Source organism: Artemia sp. Qi Xiang Cuo, chromosome 5, assembly GCF_049724085.1.
Source record: "Artemia sp. Qi Xiang Cuo chromosome 5, ASM4972408v1, whole genome shotgun sequence".
NCBI lineage: Eukaryota > Metazoa > Arthropoda > Branchiopoda > Anostraca > Artemiidae > Artemia > Artemia sp. Qi Xiang Cuo.
This window is the reverse complement of record NC_142798.1, coordinates 55,315,032-55,332,531: the sequence shown is the minus strand read 5'-3', so window position 1 is coordinate 55,332,531 and position 17,500 is coordinate 55,315,032. Positions and strand designations below refer to the sequence as shown.

The 17,500-nt window shown below is 38.1% G+C and overlaps 2 protein-coding genes across 6 annotated transcripts in view; one reads left to right on the top strand and one right to left on the bottom strand.

The window, feature by feature from the left end:
• Window positions 1–15,491, bottom strand: part of LOC148952289 (uncharacterized) — a 21,571-nt gene extending 6,080 nt beyond the window's left edge. Inside the window, exon 1 of the mRNA XM_089088915.1 lies at window positions 15,074–15,491. Within this exon, the coding sequence (XP_088945041.1) occupies window positions 15,074–15,391 (318 nt within the window). The 5' untranslated portion in view covers window positions 15,392–15,491. The remainder of the gene's footprint in view (window positions 1–15,073) is intronic.
• LOC148952288 (uncharacterized) overlaps window positions 1–17,500 on the top strand; it is a 103,339-nt gene that overhangs the window by 26,314 nt on the left and 59,525 nt on the right. The window lies entirely within an intron of this gene.

Sequence of the window (17,500 nt, the reverse complement as noted above, 5' to 3'; positions counted from 1 at the left end):
TGTGAAGCGTACGTGGGCTAACCTAACCTAACTTAACCAAACCTAACTTAATCTAGCCTAACCTAACCATACTCACCGGAAAAGGTTAGGTTAACATATCATGAGCGCTCATGATAAGTTAACCTAACCTAACTTAAAAAGTGAATTTCCACCAATAAGAATGGTGGGCGGAGACCCCCCGCTGGAGCCAGTGGAGTTCCACCATTCAGGCTGGTGGACTAAGACCCCATTTCTGAGCTAGTGAATTTCCACCGTTCAGGCTGGTGGACTGGGACCCCAATACTGAGCTAGTGTATTTCCACCATTCGGGCTGGTGGACTAAGACCCCAATTTTCCAACTCTTGCATTTCATGACAGAAATTCAAAATGAACTTCGAAAAATCAAGAGAATGTAACTGTGAGAAGGCAAAGCACCACAAGTCACTACTGAAATATTCCAACTCTTGCATTTCACGACAGAAATTCAAAATGAAATTTGAAAAATTAAGACAATGTAACTGTGATATGGTAAGTGTGTAAGTTTTTGTGTGTGTGTAAGTTTTGGCGTGTGTGTGTGTAAGTTTTCGTGTGTGTGCGTAGAGTTTTCGTGTGTGTGTGTGTAAGTTTTTGTGTGTGTGTGTAAGTTTTGTGGTGTGTGTGTGTAAGTTTTTGTGTGCATGTAAGTTTTTGTGTGCATGTAAGTTTTTGCGTGTGGGTGTAAGATTTTTGTGTGTGTGTGTGTAAGTTTTTGTGTGTCTAAGCTTTTGTGTGTGTAAGTTTTGACGTGTGTGTGTGTATGTTTTCGTGTGTGTGTGTGTGTAATTTTGTTTGTGCTTTTTATATTTCGTGTTATTTTGTATTTTTGTGTGTTGTTGTTTGGTGTTTTGTGTGTGTATTTTTGGTTGTGTTTTTATTTTCGTTTTTGTTGGTTTAATTTTTTGTGAGTGTGTGCCAGTTTTGTGCGGGTGTAAGTTTTGTTTTGCATGTATATTTTTATGTTCATGTAACTTTTTGCGTGTGGGTATAAGTTTTTGTGTGTGTGTGTAAGTTTTGTGTGTCTAAGCTTTTGAGTGTGGATATAAGTTTTTGTTTGTATGTGTAAGTTTTTGTTTGTGTGTGTGTGTGTGTAAGTTTTTGTGTGTGTGTGTGTGTAAGTGTGTGTGTGTGTGTGTGTGTGTGTGTGTATAAGTTTTTGTGTGTGTAAGTTTTGGCGTGTGTGTGTGTGTTTTCGTGTGTGTGTGTTTTAGTTTTGTGTGGATGTGTGTGTGTGTTTGTTAGTTTTTGTGCGTGTGTCTTTGTGTTCTTGTTGTGTTCTTTTGTTAGTTTTTGTGTGTGTGTGTGTGTTTGAGTTTGTTTAAGTTTTTGTGTGTGTGCAAGTTTTCGCGTGTTTTTGTTAGTTTTATTGTGTGTGGGTATGCGTGTGAGTTTTGTGTGTGTGTGTATGTTTTTGTATGAATGTAATTTTTTGTGTGAATATTAGTTTTAGTGTGCATGTGTAAGTTTTTGTGTGTGTGTGTGTGTGTGTTTAAGTTTTTGTGTGTGTGTTAGTTTTGGTGTGTGTGTGTAAGTGTTAGTGTGTTTGTTAGAGTGAGTTTTTTGTGTGTGTGTGTGTGTTTGTGTGTGTGTGTGTGTGTGTGTGTAAGTTTTTGTGTACATGTAAGTTTTTGTGTGCATGTAAGTTTTCGTGTGAATTTGTAAGTTTTTGTGTGTGTGTGTGTGTGTAAGTGTTTGTGTGTGTGTAATTGTTGGAGTGTGTGTTTAATTTTTGGAGTGTGTGTGTTAGTGTTAATGTTTTTGTGTTTAAGTTTTTGTGTGTGTGTGTGTAAGTTTTCGTGTGTGTGTGTAAGTTTTAGTGTGTGTGTGTAAGTTTTTGTGTGTGCGTGTAAGATTTTGTGCGTGTGTGTAAGTTTTTGTGTGCATTTAAGTTTTTATGTGCATGTAAGTTTTCGTGTGCATGTGTAAGTTTTTTGTGTGTATGTATGTGTGGGTGTGTGTTTGTGTTATTTTTCGTGTGTTTGTTTAAGTTTTTGTGTGTGTGTGTATGTGTGTGTGCGTGTGTGTATGTTTTAGTGTGTGTGTAAGTTTTTGCATGCATGCAAGGTTTTGTTTGCACGTTATTTTCTGTATGTGGATGTATGTTTTTTCGTGTGGGTTTAAGTTTTTGTGTGTGTGTGTGTGTGTATGAGATGGTGTTTCTAATCTTTTGTGTGTGTAAGTGTTTACGTGTGTGTGTGTAAGTTTTCGTGTGTGTGTGTGTGTTTGTAAGTTTTTGTGTGAATGTATTTTTTCGTGTGCATGTGTTAGTTTTTGTGTGTGTGTGTGTGTGTGTGTGTAAGATTTAGTGTGTGTGTCAGTTTTTGTGTGTGTGTGTAAGTTTTTGTGCGTGTGTGTAAGTTTGTGTGTGTGTGTGTTTAATTTTTGGTTTGCATGTCAGTTTGTGTGTTCTTGTAAGTTCTTGCATGTGGTTGTAAGTCTTTTTGTGTGTTTGTAAGTTTTTGTGTGTCTCTTATTTTTTTTTTGTTTGTAAGATGTTGTTTTTTTTTTTATTTGTTTGTATTGTTGTTTTTGTGGGTAATTGTTTGTTTGTGTGTGTGAGTTTGTGTGTGTGTGTGTGTGTGTGTGTGTGTGTGTGTAAGTTTTGGGGTGTGTGTGTGTGTTTTGGTTTGTTTGTTTGTAAGTTTTGTGTGTATGTGTGGGTTTGTAAGTTTTTGTGCGTGTGTGTGTGAGTTTTTGTTGTGTTCATGTGTAAGTTTTTGTGTGTGTGTGTGTGTGTGTGTGTGTAATTTTGTGTGTGTGTAAGTTTTGGCGTGTGTGTGTAAGTTTTCGTGTGTGTGTGTGTTTGTTTTGTTTTTTTGTGTTGGTTTTTGTGTGTGTGTGTGTGTGTGTGTGTTTGTTTTTGTGTGCGTGTATGTTTTCGTGTGCATGTAAGTTTTCGTGTGCATGTGTAAGTTTTTGTGTGTGTGTAAGTTTTTGTGTGTGTGTATGTTTTTGAGTTTGTGTGTAAGTGTTCGTTTGTGGGTGTGTTTTAGTGTGTTAGTTTTTTGTTTGTGTGTGTGTGTGTGTGTGTGTGTGTTTAATTTTTTGTTTGCATGTAAGTTTTTGTGTGCATGTAAGTTTTAATTTGCATGTGTAAGTTTTTGTGTGTGTGTGTGTGTAAGTTTTTGTGTGTGTGTAAGTTTTGGAGTGTGTGTGTTAGTTTTCGTGTGTGTTTGTGAGTTTTCTTATGTGTGTGTTAGTTTTTGTGTGTGTGTGTGTGTTATTTTTCGTGTGTGTGTGTAAGTTTTAGTGTGTGTGTGTGTAATTTTTTGTGTGTGAGTGTAAGATTTTTTGAGTGTGTGTAAGTTTTTGTGTGCATGTAAGTTTTTTTGTTCTTGTAAGTTTTCGTGTGCTTGTGTAAGTTTTGTGTGTGTGTGTGTGTGTGTGTGTGTGTAAGTTTTCGTGTGTGTGTGTGTAAGTTTTTGTGTGTGTGTAAGTTTTTGTGCGTGTTTGTAAGTTTTATTGTGTGTGTAAGTTTTTGTGTGCTTGTAAGTTTTTGTGTGCATGTAAATTTTTGCGCGTGGGTGTAAGTTTTTGTGTGTGTGTGTGTGTGTGTAAGTTTTTGTGTGTCTCTGCTTTTGTGTGTGTTAGTTTTGTCTTGTGTGTGTGTGTGTTAGTTTTCGTGTGTGTGTGTGTGTAAGTTTTTTGTGTGAATGTAAGTTTTAATGTGAATGTGTAAGTTTTTGTGTGTGTGTGCTTTTGTGTGTAAGTTTTCGTATGTGTGCGTTATTTTTCTTTTGTGTGTGTTTAAGTTTTGTGTGCGTGCGTGTAAGTTTTTGTGCGTGTGTGTAAGTTTTTGTGTGCATGTAAGTTTTTGTGTGAATGTAAGTTTTTGAGTGTGGGTTTAAGTTTTTGTGTGTGGGTTTAAGTTTTTGTGTGTCTAAGTTTTTGGGTGTGGGTGTAAGTTTTTTGTGTGTGTGTGTAAGTTTGTGTGTGTGTGTGTGTGTGTTTAAGTTTTTGTGTGTGTAAGTTTTGTGTGTGTGTGTGTGAGTGTGTGTATGTTTGTGTATGTGTGTGTGTGTTTGTGTGTGTGTAAGTTTTTGTGTGTTTAAGTTTTTTAGTGTGTGTTTCATTGTTATTGCGTGTGTGTGTAAGTTTTGTGTGTGTGTGTTTGTTAGTTTTTGTGAGTGTTTGTGTTAGTTTTTTGTTGTGTTCTGGTGTTAGTTTTTGTGTGTGTGTGTGTGTGTGTAAGTTTGTGTGTGTGTGTGTGTATGTTTTTGCGTGTGTGTGTGTATTATTACGTTTGAATGTGTAATTTTTTGTGTTTGTAAGTTTTGGAGTGTGTGTTTAAGTTTTCGTGTGTGTGTGTGTGTAAGTTTTTGTGTGTGTGTGTGTGTGTAAGTTTTTGTGCGTGTGTGTGTGAGTTTTTTGTGTTCATGTGTAAGTTTTTGTGTGTGTGTGTGTGTGTGTGTAAGTTTTTGTGTGTGTGTAAGTTTTGGCGTGTGTGTGTGAGTTTTCGTGTGTTTGTGTGTGTAAGTTTGTGTGTGTGTGTGTGTGTGTGTAAGTTTTTGTGGGCAAGTAAGTTTTCGTGTGCATGTGTAAGTTTTGTGTGTGTGTAAGTTTTTGTGTGTGTAAGTTTTGGCGTGTGTGTGTGAGTTTTCTTGTGTGTGTGTGTGTAAGTTTTGTGTGTGTGTGTGTGTGTAAGTTTTTGTGCGTGAGTGTGTGAGTTTTTTGTGTGTCATGTGTAAGTTTTTTTTTGTGTGTGTGTGTGTGTAAGTTTTTGTGTGTGTGTGTAAGTTTTGGCGTGTGTGTGTATGTTTTGGTGTGTGTGTGTTTAAGTTTTGTGTGTGTGTGTGTGTGTAAGTTTTTGTGCGTGTGTGTGTGAGTTTTTTTTGTGTTCATGTGTAAGTTTTTGTGTGTGTAAGTTTTTGTGTGTGTGTAAGTTTTGTAGTGTGTGTGTGAGTTTTTGTGTGTTTGTGTGTGTAAGTTTTGTGTTTGTGTGTGTGTGTGTGTAAGTTTATGTGCAAATGCAAGTTTTTGTGTGCATGTAAGTTTTCGTGTTCATGTGTAAGTTTTTGTGTGTGTGTGTGTGTGTGTTAGTTTTTGTGTGTGTTTGTTTTTGAGTGTGTGTGTGAGTTTTATTGTGTGTGTGTGTTAGTTTTGTTTGTGTGTGTGTGTGTGTAAGTTTTTGTGCGTGTGTGTGTTAGTTTTTTTTTTGTTCATTTTTAAGTTTTTTTTGTGTGTTTGTGTGTTTAATTTTTTGTGTGTGTGTAAGTTTTGGCGTGTGTGTGTGAGTTTTCGTGTGTGTGTGTGTGTAAGTTTTGTGTGTGTGTGTGTGTGTGTAAGTTTTTGTGTGCATGTAAGTTTTTGTGTGCATGTAAGTTTTCGTGTGCATGTGTAAGTTTTTGTGTGTGTGTGTGTGTGTAAGTTTGTGTGTGTGTGTGTGTAAGTTTTGGCGTGTGTTTGTAAGTTTTGACGTGTGTGTGTAAGTTTTCATGTGTGTGTGTGTGTAAGTTTTTGTGTGTGTGTGTAAGTTTTTGTATGTGTTATTAAGTTTTTGTGTGTGTGTAATTATATTTGTTTAAGTAAGATATTTTTTTAATGTAATTTTTTTATTGATTGTCTAAGTTTTTGTGTGTGTGTGTGTGTAAGTTTTTGTTTGTCTAAGATTTTGGGTGTGGATGTTAGTTTTTTGTGTGTGTGTGTAAGTTTTTGTGTGTGTGTGTGTGTGTGTCCGTTTTTGTGTGTGTTAGTTTTGTGTTTGTGTGTGTTTAAGTTTGTGTGTGTGTGTGTGTGTAAGTTTTTGTGTGTGTTAGTTTTGGCGTGTGTGTGTATGTTTTCGTGTGTGTGTGTGTGTAAGTTTGTGTGTGTGTGTGTGTGTGTATGTTTTTGTGCGTGTGTGTGTGAGTTTTTTTTGTGTTCATGTGTAAGTTTTTGTGTGTGTGTGTGTGTGTAAGTTTTTGTGTGTGTGTGAGTTTTGGTGTGTGTGTGTGAGTTTTCGAGTGTGTGTGTGTGTGTTAGTTTTGTGTGTTTTTGTGTGTTTTTTTTTTTTTTTTCTTGGTATTTTTTTTGTGCATGTTATTTTTATTGTTCATTTGTTATTTTTTGTGTGTGTGTGTGTGTGTAATTTTTTGTGTGTGTGTGTGTAAGTTTTGGCGTGTGTGTGTAAGTTTTCGTGTGTGTGTGTAAGTTTCCGCGTGTGTGTGTTAGTTTTCGTGTGTGTGTGTAAGTTTTTGTGCGTGTGTAAGTTTTTGTGTGCATGTATGGTGACCGGGGGAGGGCCTTTGGGACCCAGGGAGGACGTTTGGAGATCCGGGGGCCCTCGAGGATAGGGTGGTCTGTTGTGAGCCCAGTGGACCTTTGGGGACAGGGGGAGGACCTTTGGGGGTCCGGGGGTCCCTTGAGGGCCGGTTGTCCCTTTGGAAGCCCGGGGGACCTGTGTGGACCAGGGGAGGGCCTTTGGGGGTCTGAGGAGGACGTTTGGGGGATAATATTTCGAACTTTTTACTTTATAGTGTACTTTTTGCGGCGCATTCCTGCAGCGCATTCCTGTGGCGCATCCCTGCGGCGCATCCCTGCGGCGCAACCCCTGCGGCGCTTCCCCCGACCCGCGGCGCATCCTCCTGCGGCGCATCCCCATGCGGCGCTTTCCTGGCCCGCGGCGCTTCTCGGTCCCGGGGGACCTTTGAGGACTGGGGGAGGGAATTTGGGGTCCGGGGGCCCTTTGAGGACCAGGGGAGGACCTTTGAGGGTCTGAGGAGCGCGTTTGGGGTCCGGGGGGCCGTTGGGGGGCGGGGGGGCCATGGCGGACCCGGGGTGGGCCTTGGCGGGTCTGAGGAGGGCGTTTGGGGGGCTGGGGCTCTTTGGGAGCTTGGGGGCCCCTTGAGGACCGAGCGCTTCCTTCGGGGTTGGGGGGGTGGGGATCGGAACCCTTTGGGGTTGGGGTAGAGGACCTCACGACACTGTTCAAATGAAACTTGTGTATTATAACGACCACAGAGTTTCACCCTCAAATTCTCTTCTAAAATCTTCTTTTAAAATGTCTCTAACTGTTTCGTCGAAATAATTCCATAACCTGTCTAAAACAGTTTCGCCCAAATAATCCCTAAACGTAATTTCAGCGTGTTCCTTTTGTTTTTGGCATCTCTGCGCTAATGCATTTCAAATTAATAAGAAACCTGATTCCCGCGCTAAAACAATTCATCGCTAAGATGTTTCTTGGAGAGTTGTTTCCATGGCATTGTTTATTAATATCCTTTGGAGTTCGACCAAAAGAGTTGTTTCCGAGGCAAAGACATTAATGACTTGGATCTATTCCTGGAGAATCGTTTCTAGGCGAAAATTTTTAAAGTCTGACAGATGATGTCATGGGTTGATTGATCTGTCAAGAAAGGGGAATTAATTTGTTGTTTCTAAGGGGAATTATTGATTCATGATAGGTGAATTGAGGTCGACAGCACAGGTGTTCCAAATTCCTGGACGGCATAGCATTCGCTGAGAGCGTGCCCAAAACACACCTGGAGAAAGAGGTCATTGACCTCATTAACCACGTGTTCTCCCTAGGGAGGCTATGCCCATATATGGTGTGGGGTTCGGAGTCTATGCCCATATTTGGTGTGGGGTTCGGAGTCTATGCCCATATTTGGTGTGGGGTTCGGAGTTATAGGGTCATCTCTACTGTCATCGTGAACAAAAAGCTCCTCCCACTTCTTTCTGCCTAAGCGTGTTTAGCCTGTTTATAATGGGTTTTATAATGTTCGGGTTTTTATAATGGGAGAGATAGAGAATGATCATACTGTCTAATTATATAAACTGTGATTCTTATATAGTAGATTAATTAAAACAAACTTTTTCCACAAAATAAGTTTTTCAAAGAAAAGTAAAGAACTACATTAAACAAAAAATGAGTAAAAATAAAATCAAATAATCTACCAAGCTCGAAACTACCACAAATCAGCATCGATAAATAAATGAAACCCAAAACGAATAGAAATTACAATAAGTAACCGGGTCAAACTCAAAACGAGCAAAAATTAACATGAATAGGGCTCAAAACCCCTATGCCTTCCCAAGCCCAGAACAAAATTTGCACTTTACTGAAAAAATACAAATGACTGTGCATTGTCAGTTTAATATACATACTGATATTTAGTAATCAAAATGTTGATATTATTTGATTTATTAAATTTATAAAAGTAAAAACATTTATATTTTTTTCTGTAAAGTGCAAATTATGTTCTGACCTTGGGAAGGCATAGGGGTTTTGAGGCCAACTTATGTTAATTTCTGCTCGTTTCGAGTTTGACTCTGTTATTTATTGTAATTTCTGTTCGTTTTGGGTTTCATTTATTTATCGATGCTGATTTGTGGTAGTTTTGAGCTTGGTAGATTATTTGATTTTATTTTTCCTCATGTTTTGTTTAATGTAGTTCTTTACTTTTCTTTGAAAAGCTTATTTGGAGGAAAAAGCTTTTTTTAATTAATTTCTGTTCGTTTTATGTTGAAAAGTCTTTTCAGGGAAAAAGAAAATAACACTTAAAATCTTTTCGTTTTTAAGACTTTATAGTTTGGCCTGCTATTTGTATGCTGGAGAAGAATTTTCAGCAATTTTCAATAACATATACCATTTTAATTATTTGGACGCAAATAGTACTTTTTAACTTAGTTTAATATCTCCTCTAGTTGACCTGAAATGGAAAACTTGATACCATTCTCAAAAAAATCTGTCTACTTTCTTAGATTGCTTTGGTACACTTACACTATTTTGAGTTGGTTACATTTTAAGAGCAGACGTAGCCTCGAAAGTTTGAACATAATACCCTCAGTCGTTCTTGGGATACTGCTGAGATGCCTTATTGGGAATTAGCATTATCACAGTGCATTTTGATTTAATCTTAAGGCAACATTTAGTTTTTAAACATAATGGGCAAATAGGAGGGTGGGAGGGGAAGGGGGATTAGTTGCCCTCCAATCACTTTCGAGTATTAAAAAGGGCATCATCCCTTTCTATTTTCAATCGAATGAGCCCCTTTCGAAGTTCCCTCGGCAACTCCTTCGATACGAAGTGCCCTGGTCTAAACAACAACAACAACAAAAAATATTACTAATAACTTTCGACTATTAAAAAGGGCACTAGCCCTTTGAATTTCAAATCAAATGATCCCTTTTCTGAAGTTTCTACGACAACGCCTTCTATAAAACTTTATATGCTCCCAGGGCATAACTTAAAACCCTTGCCCTGAGGGCTGTGGCGGAGTATCCTCCACAAAAACATATTTTCTATCTGTAAATCAACTACGCTGAACAAAATGGCTATCTCAAAATTTTCTTGGATGTGTTTGGGAGAATGCGGGGCGTGGGGGGGGGGGGCTAGTTGCCCTGCAATCACTTTTGACTATTAAAAAGGGCACTAGCCCTTTGAATTTCCAATTGAATGAGCTTTTTTTGAAGTTTCTACGACAACGCCTTCTATAAAAACATTAGATGCCCCTTGGGCATAACTTAAAACCCTTGCCCTGAGGGTTGTGGGGAGTGTCCTTCTCAAAAACGTATTTTCTATCTGGAAATCAACTACGCTGAACAAAATTTCTAGCTCAAAATTTTGATTGGATGTGTTTGGAGGAATGATGGGCGTGGGGGGGGGGGCTAGTTGCCCTCCAATCACTTTCGACTATTAAAAAGGGCACTAGCCCCTTTGAATTTCTAATCGAATTAGCCTTTTTTGATTTTTCTACAACACCTTCAATAAAAACATTACATACCCCCAAGGCAAAACTTAAAACCTTTTCACCGAGGTGTGTGGAGGAATGTCCTGTTCCAAAACATATTTTCTATCTGGAAATCAACTAGCCTACGCTAAACAAAATGCTATCTCAAAATTTTGATTGGTTGTGTTTGGGTGAATGATGGACGTGGGGGGGGGGGCTAGTTGCCCTCCAATCAGTTTCAACTATTAAAAAGTGCATTAACCCTTTCAATTTACAATCAAATGAGCCCGTTTTGAAGTTTCTATGACAACGCCTTCTACAAAACTTTATATACCCTAGGGCATAACTTAAAACCCCTGCCCTGAGGCTTGTGGGGAAGTTTCCTACTCAAAAATATATCTTATATCCTGAAATCAACTACGCTGAACAAATTGGCTATCTCAAAATTTTGATTGGATGTGTTTGGGGGAATGATAGGCGTGGGGGAGGGGCTAGTTCCCCTGCAATCACTTTCGACTATTAAGAAGGGAACTAGCCCTTTGAATTTCCAACCGAATGAGTCTGTTTTGAAGTATCTACGACAACGCCTTCTTATAAATACATTATATGCCCCCAGGGGATAATTTAAAACCCTGGCCCTGAGGGTTGTGGGGGACTGTCCTCCTAAAAAACATATTTTCTATCTGGAAATCAACTAGCCTACGCTGATCAAAATGGCCCTCTCAAAATTCTGATTGGATGGGTTTGGGGGAATGATAGGCGTGGGGGGCTAGTTGCCCTCCAATCAATTTCAACTATTAAAAAGTTCACTAGCCCTTTGAATTCCCAATCGAATGAGCCTGTTTTGAAGTTTCTACGACAACGCCTTCTATAAAAACCTTATATGCCCCCAGGGCATAACTTAAAACCTTTGCCCTAAGGGTTTTGGGGGGAGTTTCCTCCTCAAAAACATATTTTCTATCTGGAAATCAACTATGCTGAACAAAATGGCTATCTCACAATTTTGATTGGATGTTTTGGAGGACTGATGGGCGTGGGGGGGGGACTAGTTGCGCTCGAGTCACTTTCGACTTTCAAAAAGGGCACTAGCCCTTTGAATTTCCAATCGAATGAGCTTTTTTTGAAGTTTCTACGAAAACGCCTTCTATAAAACCTTATATGCCCCCATGACCTAACTTAAAACCTTTGCCCTGAGGGTTGCGGGGGAGTGTCCTCCCTAAAAACATATTTTCTATCTGGAAATCAACTAGCCTACGCTGAAAATAATGGCTATCTCAAAATTTTGATTGGATGTGTTTTGGGGAACGATGGGCTGGGGGGGGGGGGGCCCTAGGTGCCCTCCAATGACTTTCGACTATTAAAAAGGGCACTAGCCCTTTGAATTTCCTATCAATTGAGCCTGTTTTGAAGTTTCTACGACAGTGCCTTCTATATAAACCTTATATGCCCCCTTGTGCATAACTTAAAACCCTTGCCCTGAGGGTTGTGGGGGAGTGTCCTCCTCAAAAACATATTTTCTATCTGGAAATCAACCGCGCTGAACAAAATAGCTATCTCACAATTTTGATTGGATGTGGTGGGGGGAATGATGGGTGTGGGGGTGGTCTGGTTGCCCTCTAATCACTTTCGACTATTAAAAAGGGCACTAGCCCTTTGAATTTCCAATCGAATGAGCCTGTTTTGAAGTTTCTACGACAACGCCTTTTATAAAAACCGTATATGCCCCCAGGGCATAACTTAAAACCCTTGCCCTAAGAATTGTGGGGGAGTGCTCTCCTCAAAAAGATATTTTCTATCTGGAAATCAGCTACGCTGACAAAATGCCTATCTCAAATTTTGATTGGATGTGTTTGGCGGAATGATGGGCATGGGGGGGGGGCTAGGTGCCCTCCAATCACTTTCGACTATTAAAAAGGGCACTAGCCCTTTGAATTTCCAATCGAATGAGCCTTTTTTGAAGTTTCTACGACAACACCTTCTATAAAAACCTTATATGCCCCCAGTTCATAACTTAAAACCCTTGTCCTGAGGGTTGTGGGGGTGTCTCCTCAAAAACACATTTTCTATCTAGAAATCAACTACGCTGAACAAAATGGCTATCTCAAAATTTTGATTCAATGTGTTTTGGGGAATGATGGGTTGAGGGGGGGGGCTAGGTGCCCTCCAATCACTTTCGACTATTAAAAAGGGCACTAGCCCTTTGAAGTTCCAATCGAATGATCCTTTTTTGATAATTCTACGACAACGCATTCTATATAAACCTTAGATGTCCGCAGGGCATAAATTACAACCTTTGACCTGAGGTTTATGGGGGAGTGTCCTCCTCGAAAGTATATTTGTTATCTGGAAATCAACTACGCTGAACAAAATGGCTATCTCAAAATTTTGATTGGATGTGTTTGGGGAATGATGGGTTAAGGGGGGGGGCTAGTTGTCTCCAATCACTTTCGACTATTAAAAAGGGCACTAGCCACTTCAATTTCCAATAGAATGAGCCCTTTTCGAAATTTCTAATGGCTATTAGAACAAAATAGCTATCTCAAAATTTCGATTGGATGTGTTTGGGGTAATGATTGGCGTGAGGGGGGGGGGGGCTAGTTTCCCTCCAATCACTTTCGACTATTAAACAGGGCACTAGAACTCTCGATTTCCAATCGAATGAACCTTTTTTGAAGTCTCTGCGACGACCCCTTCTATATGAAGTGCCCTGCTTTAAAGAAAAACAAATAATAAACTATACACTGTGTCAACATTGATCTTATATGCCCTCAGGGCATAACTTAAAATCCTTGCCCCGAGGGTTGTGGGGGAGTATCCTCTTCAAAAAGATATTTTCTATCAGGAAATCAACTACGCTGAACAAAATGGCTATCTCAAAATTTTGATTGTACGTGTTTCGAGGATTGACGGTCGTGGGAGGGGGGCTAGATACTCTCCAACTAGTCTCGGGTGTTAAAACGGGCATAAGCCACCCGAGTTTTCCATTCAATGCGCCCTTTTCGAAGTTTCTACGACAACTTCTTCGATACGAAGTGCCCGGGTATGGAAAAAAAAAAACAAAAAAAAACATTGTGCCCACATCGTTCTTTACTTAGGCAGCGCTAGCGCGCTGCTTATGATAATGAATTGGAAATGAAGCTTTCTAAAAAGGATTGGAACCTTTGGTAGCTACAGGAACAGTATAATTTTGACTCCAACTTTCATCTAAAGACACATAGAAAAGGCGTATAGTAGCTCCGCTTATAAAGTTTGTTTTGCAATTCATTTATTCTAAAGACATATCCAAAAAAGCATATAACAGTTTTGTTTATAAAGTTCGCTTTGAGTTTCATTTATTCATTGATTGTAATGTCTGTTTGTTATAAATTTTCATTAGTTAATTGTTTCTGCTCGTCTTAGGTGTATGACTCCTTACTTTTTTTTGAAAACTTCTTGTTTTAAAAAAACATATTTTAAAATTAATATTCTAAAGTAGCAAATAAGTGTACGAATGGCAGGTTTTTGGTAAAAACGTTTCTATATGTCTGAGCATAGGCTAGCAAAAATTGTTTGTACCAGCTTATTGCCTAGAAGCTTAATCAAGATCATTAAGAAATATACCAGTATATTTTGGGGACATTTTGCTACTTTGTGTCACCCTTTTTGAACAATAAAACAGATTAGAAAGTATTGTTCTGAAAAAGCCAACAGTAGCTTCTGAACCAGAATAAATACTTATGAAAAAATGAACAAAACTCTGATGAATTGGAATAATAAGGTCCAAATTATTTTTGGGCTAGGTAAGGCCCAAATAAATTGAACTGTACAATTTTCAACCAGAGGATCCTGATCTCTTGAAAATTATTAACCACTCAATTTATAAAACGCTTTCCTTATGACCATCCTTTAGTTAACGACGCAGGTGGAGTATTATTGTGTGTTCGTAATTCTCTATTCCCTAAATCAATTCGTTTACCAAACTTCTCAAATTATAGTTTAAGTGTAAGTATAGAAGTGTAGTTTGGTAAAGCGTTAGATGCTTTATTGTTGTCAATTAAAAGTGCTGTACATAGAGAGCAATTGTACCAGCGAAATAGATAAATAAAAAAAGCACATTATGGAAGTAAAAGCAAAGGTTAAGCTTGAAACTAACAAAAAATAATTGCTCTGCAGATTATGCAAGATATATATACAGACAAAATCTCAAATAAACTTACTATATATATATATATATATATATATATCTGCAGATTTTCTTTATCTCAATGCTTCAAAAATGAATGCTCTAATACACGAAAGGTTTAATAAAGTGATGCCTTTTTAGCAATGCTTTGTGAACGAAAGGGCCTATTTATTGCGTTTGCTTTAAACAATTGAATTTTGGCCAAAATGTTTCGGAATACAATCAGTGCGTCAAAGACTTTCAATAGAATATATTTATTGCATTCGGAAATATTTTCAAGAGAGCGTTAATCCAACTTTGATATAAAGAGTGAGAAATGTAGGAGGGCAGTATCCCAACATATAGAATATTTCCCTTTCGTTTTTAAGCTTTAACGCCCTCTTTACATGAACTGATTTTTTTAAATTTATCCATGAGCCCAAAAAAACATAGGGGTGCCTGGTTCAATTGGCTGATAAAAGGTGCGCGGGGGACGGGAGGGGTAGGGCCCAAATAATTTGTATTAGAACGTTCTTTATTATTAAATAACTCTGTCAGAAATAATAAGATAAAGAAAACTAAGAAAGAAGTTTAGGAGCTTTTTGGTGTTTGTTTTTGTCTATGCATAGGGAAATTGGTATTAGCATATTCTATGCTTTTTCCACCGTCCAATAGTTAACTAACAATACTTGTTGACAGATTTTGAAGTTGATAACTGTAATACATAATAACTGTAATGTAAAAATATTTGAAAACTGTGATGAATGTAATAAATTACAGAACTTGATTACTGTAATAAATGTTAGCTAAAAGAAAAATTTAAGACTTGGATTCACTATCAATATTCTTATCATAGAAAACACTCATCCTGCTTTACTGCATTATCAGTTGTCGAATATTGTGCTTCAAATCCTCCGACAATTTTATCCAATAGTGATTCTATTTGTTAAAAAAAATTCTCTAGCAATGTTCGCTAACAAATTTTTTTTTTGTTAACTCACGAAAACGCAATTAATAAATTTTAGCAAAAAATCTTTGCTAGAAAAGTGGAAAAACGATTTTTGTTGTGGACTTGTTCAAATTAGCGTCACTATTTTTTTCACTATTTTATAGTCAAAACCTGTTTGTTTATCACTTATTAGCATTAATAGTCCCTTTTAGGGAATATAGTGAACATAAAGTTAATAATCTGGATATGTTTAAAAAGATCACTTGTTCAATTTGGCTTCTCAATGAATGATTTAAAGAAAAGAAAATGAAAACTTCCTACCTCAGCAGTAGTGTAGACATCTAAATCTCCAAAGACATGACCAGATATTGTTGTTCCGTCAGCTCTTCCGAGAGATATGTGTAAATGCCCTTCACCTCCAGATAGTGTTCCGACAAGAGACACAATTTCTAGTTTTTCGGATAGTGTGATGACTCTGTTTTCTCCTTCTGAATTGGTTGCTAATCGGAGGGTCGCTTTTGTCAAGCTTCCTACACATGTTAGAATAAAAGCTGACTTAAGGCCGTTTTCTTTTACAAATTCCTTCAGTTTTTGACTCAGGTTTTCTCCTGGTTCGAATCTTACCGCAAAAACCTTCATTTTCTTTACCTTCTGAGATCAGAGACGGAAAAATTGACACTGAACCTGCAAGCTTTATCTTCAATAAACATAAATCCAGAGAGCATTGTTGATACTCTTATCTTAATGGGAGAAGGATTTCATCTAATAAAATGCTTGATGCCATTTAACGTATTAATAATACTTCGCTTTGACGATGCTTTGACTCTGGGGAGCAGGATTGATTTGATATCAAGTCAAAAGGTAATCACTAACACATTGAAAAAAAAAAAAAATCGACAACAACTAAATGAATTAAAAAATCACCGAAACTATCATTTGCCTGTATGTTTTTTGAAAAGCAGAACGAGTATAGTTTTTGTTTATCAGAAAAAGTCCAAGGTATTTTCCCTAAAGGGATAGTAAGTATTTTACATAGAGACTAACAGAATTCCCTTCCATTTATGTAAGGGATGTCCCGCGGGCAAATAACATTTTTCTCATCGAGCAAATGAAACTCATCACCAGGGCCGTATCCAATGCATTCTGTCCAAGTCCAATGCATTGTATCGCCCGTCACTTGTTTTTGTAGCTTTGAAACTGGTTTTCTGAGATGTAACCTAAGTGGAATCCTTGAATGTGTTTCTAATAACCGACAAGTACAGTTTTGTTTTTGGGAGGGTTTTACAAAAAAACGCACCAACAATTTCTTTATATTCATTTTTGTTGCGTTTTTACGAGTCGAACAAAAATTTCGGGGAGGGGGGGGGGGGTCAAACACCTATCCTCCTGGATACGACCTTGCTTATCGCATGCAATGGCCTCTTTGCTGTTGACATACTAGCTTTATTGGAAGGATCAAGATCGCTTAGATCCGATAGCTCAAGCAAAAGCGGTTCGGTCAGAAATGGATAATGTTATATAGTATTCTGTCTGATCTCTTTTGACCTGGCTGAATAATCTCGTCGCGTGGATCAAACACTTCGTGGTAACAAACTGTAAGTAAGGAGCGACTCGGCTGAATATTAACCGAAACTCGAAAAAACGGAATTTTAATATCAATAGATACTTCAATAGAGTCAAACTATTATGCTGATTGCAACTATATAAGATTCATTCAGTTTAGTGTTACCCATCAGAAGTTACGAGCCTAACTTGCCTGATTTTTAAAATAGGGGGGAAGCGCCCGCTAAAATTCAAGGAATCTTGAAGAAAATCCCGCCATCAGATTCAGCGTACCTGGAAACCCTAATGTAGAAGTTTAAAGCACTTGTATGCAAAAATGTGGAATTTCACAATTTTTGCCAGAAGACACACCACGGATACATTTTTATTTGTTTTGTTGTTGTTTTTTTCCCAGGGGTGATCGTATTGAAATAATGGTCCTAAGAGATCAGGAGAGGGCGCATTCGAACGAAAATTAAAAGTTATAGTGCCCTTTTCAAGTGATAAAAAAGATAGGAGGGTGACTGGTCCCCCTCCCGCGCCTATTTATTTCCCAAAATTCTCTTATCAAAGTTTTTAGATAGGTATTTTGTTCAGTATAGTTGAAAGATCAAATAACTATGCCTTTAGGGGTAAAATGACCCCCACGGTCCGTGAGGAGAGGCCTGTAAGTTATGAAATTTGCCCATTATTTACGCATAGTATTTCTTACTGGAAAGTATACCGACATTTTTCGGGGGGGGGGATTTTGTGCTTTGGGTGGGTTTCCATTGGGAGAATCTTCTTTGGGGAGGGCGAGTTTTCCAGGGAAAATTTTATACTGGGGATTTGACAGAATTCCTAAACGAAATTCTTTTTAGTTGTCTTACATTTTCTTTGCCAACTCAATTTTGCCTATTGAGATGTTCAGGAGGAAATATTTTCCTTTCTTCTAAAATGTGGTTTTCCCCCATGGGTTTTGCATTGAATTAGAGACGGTAAAAGATGGGGGAAGTGCGGCTTATTTAATCGTAAATTTTGAGTTTTAGTGCTCTTTTAAGTGTGAAAAAGATGACGCCACATCGAAGTTCAGATTTAGACTTTTTTTTTTTAGCCACAAAGAGCCAAATGTATCTCGAATACAGCTGTGACACCAGCAGGTATAACTTTTACTACTCTGACACAAGTAAAGAAGAGTCAAACAAGAGCTACTATGTCAGTATTGAG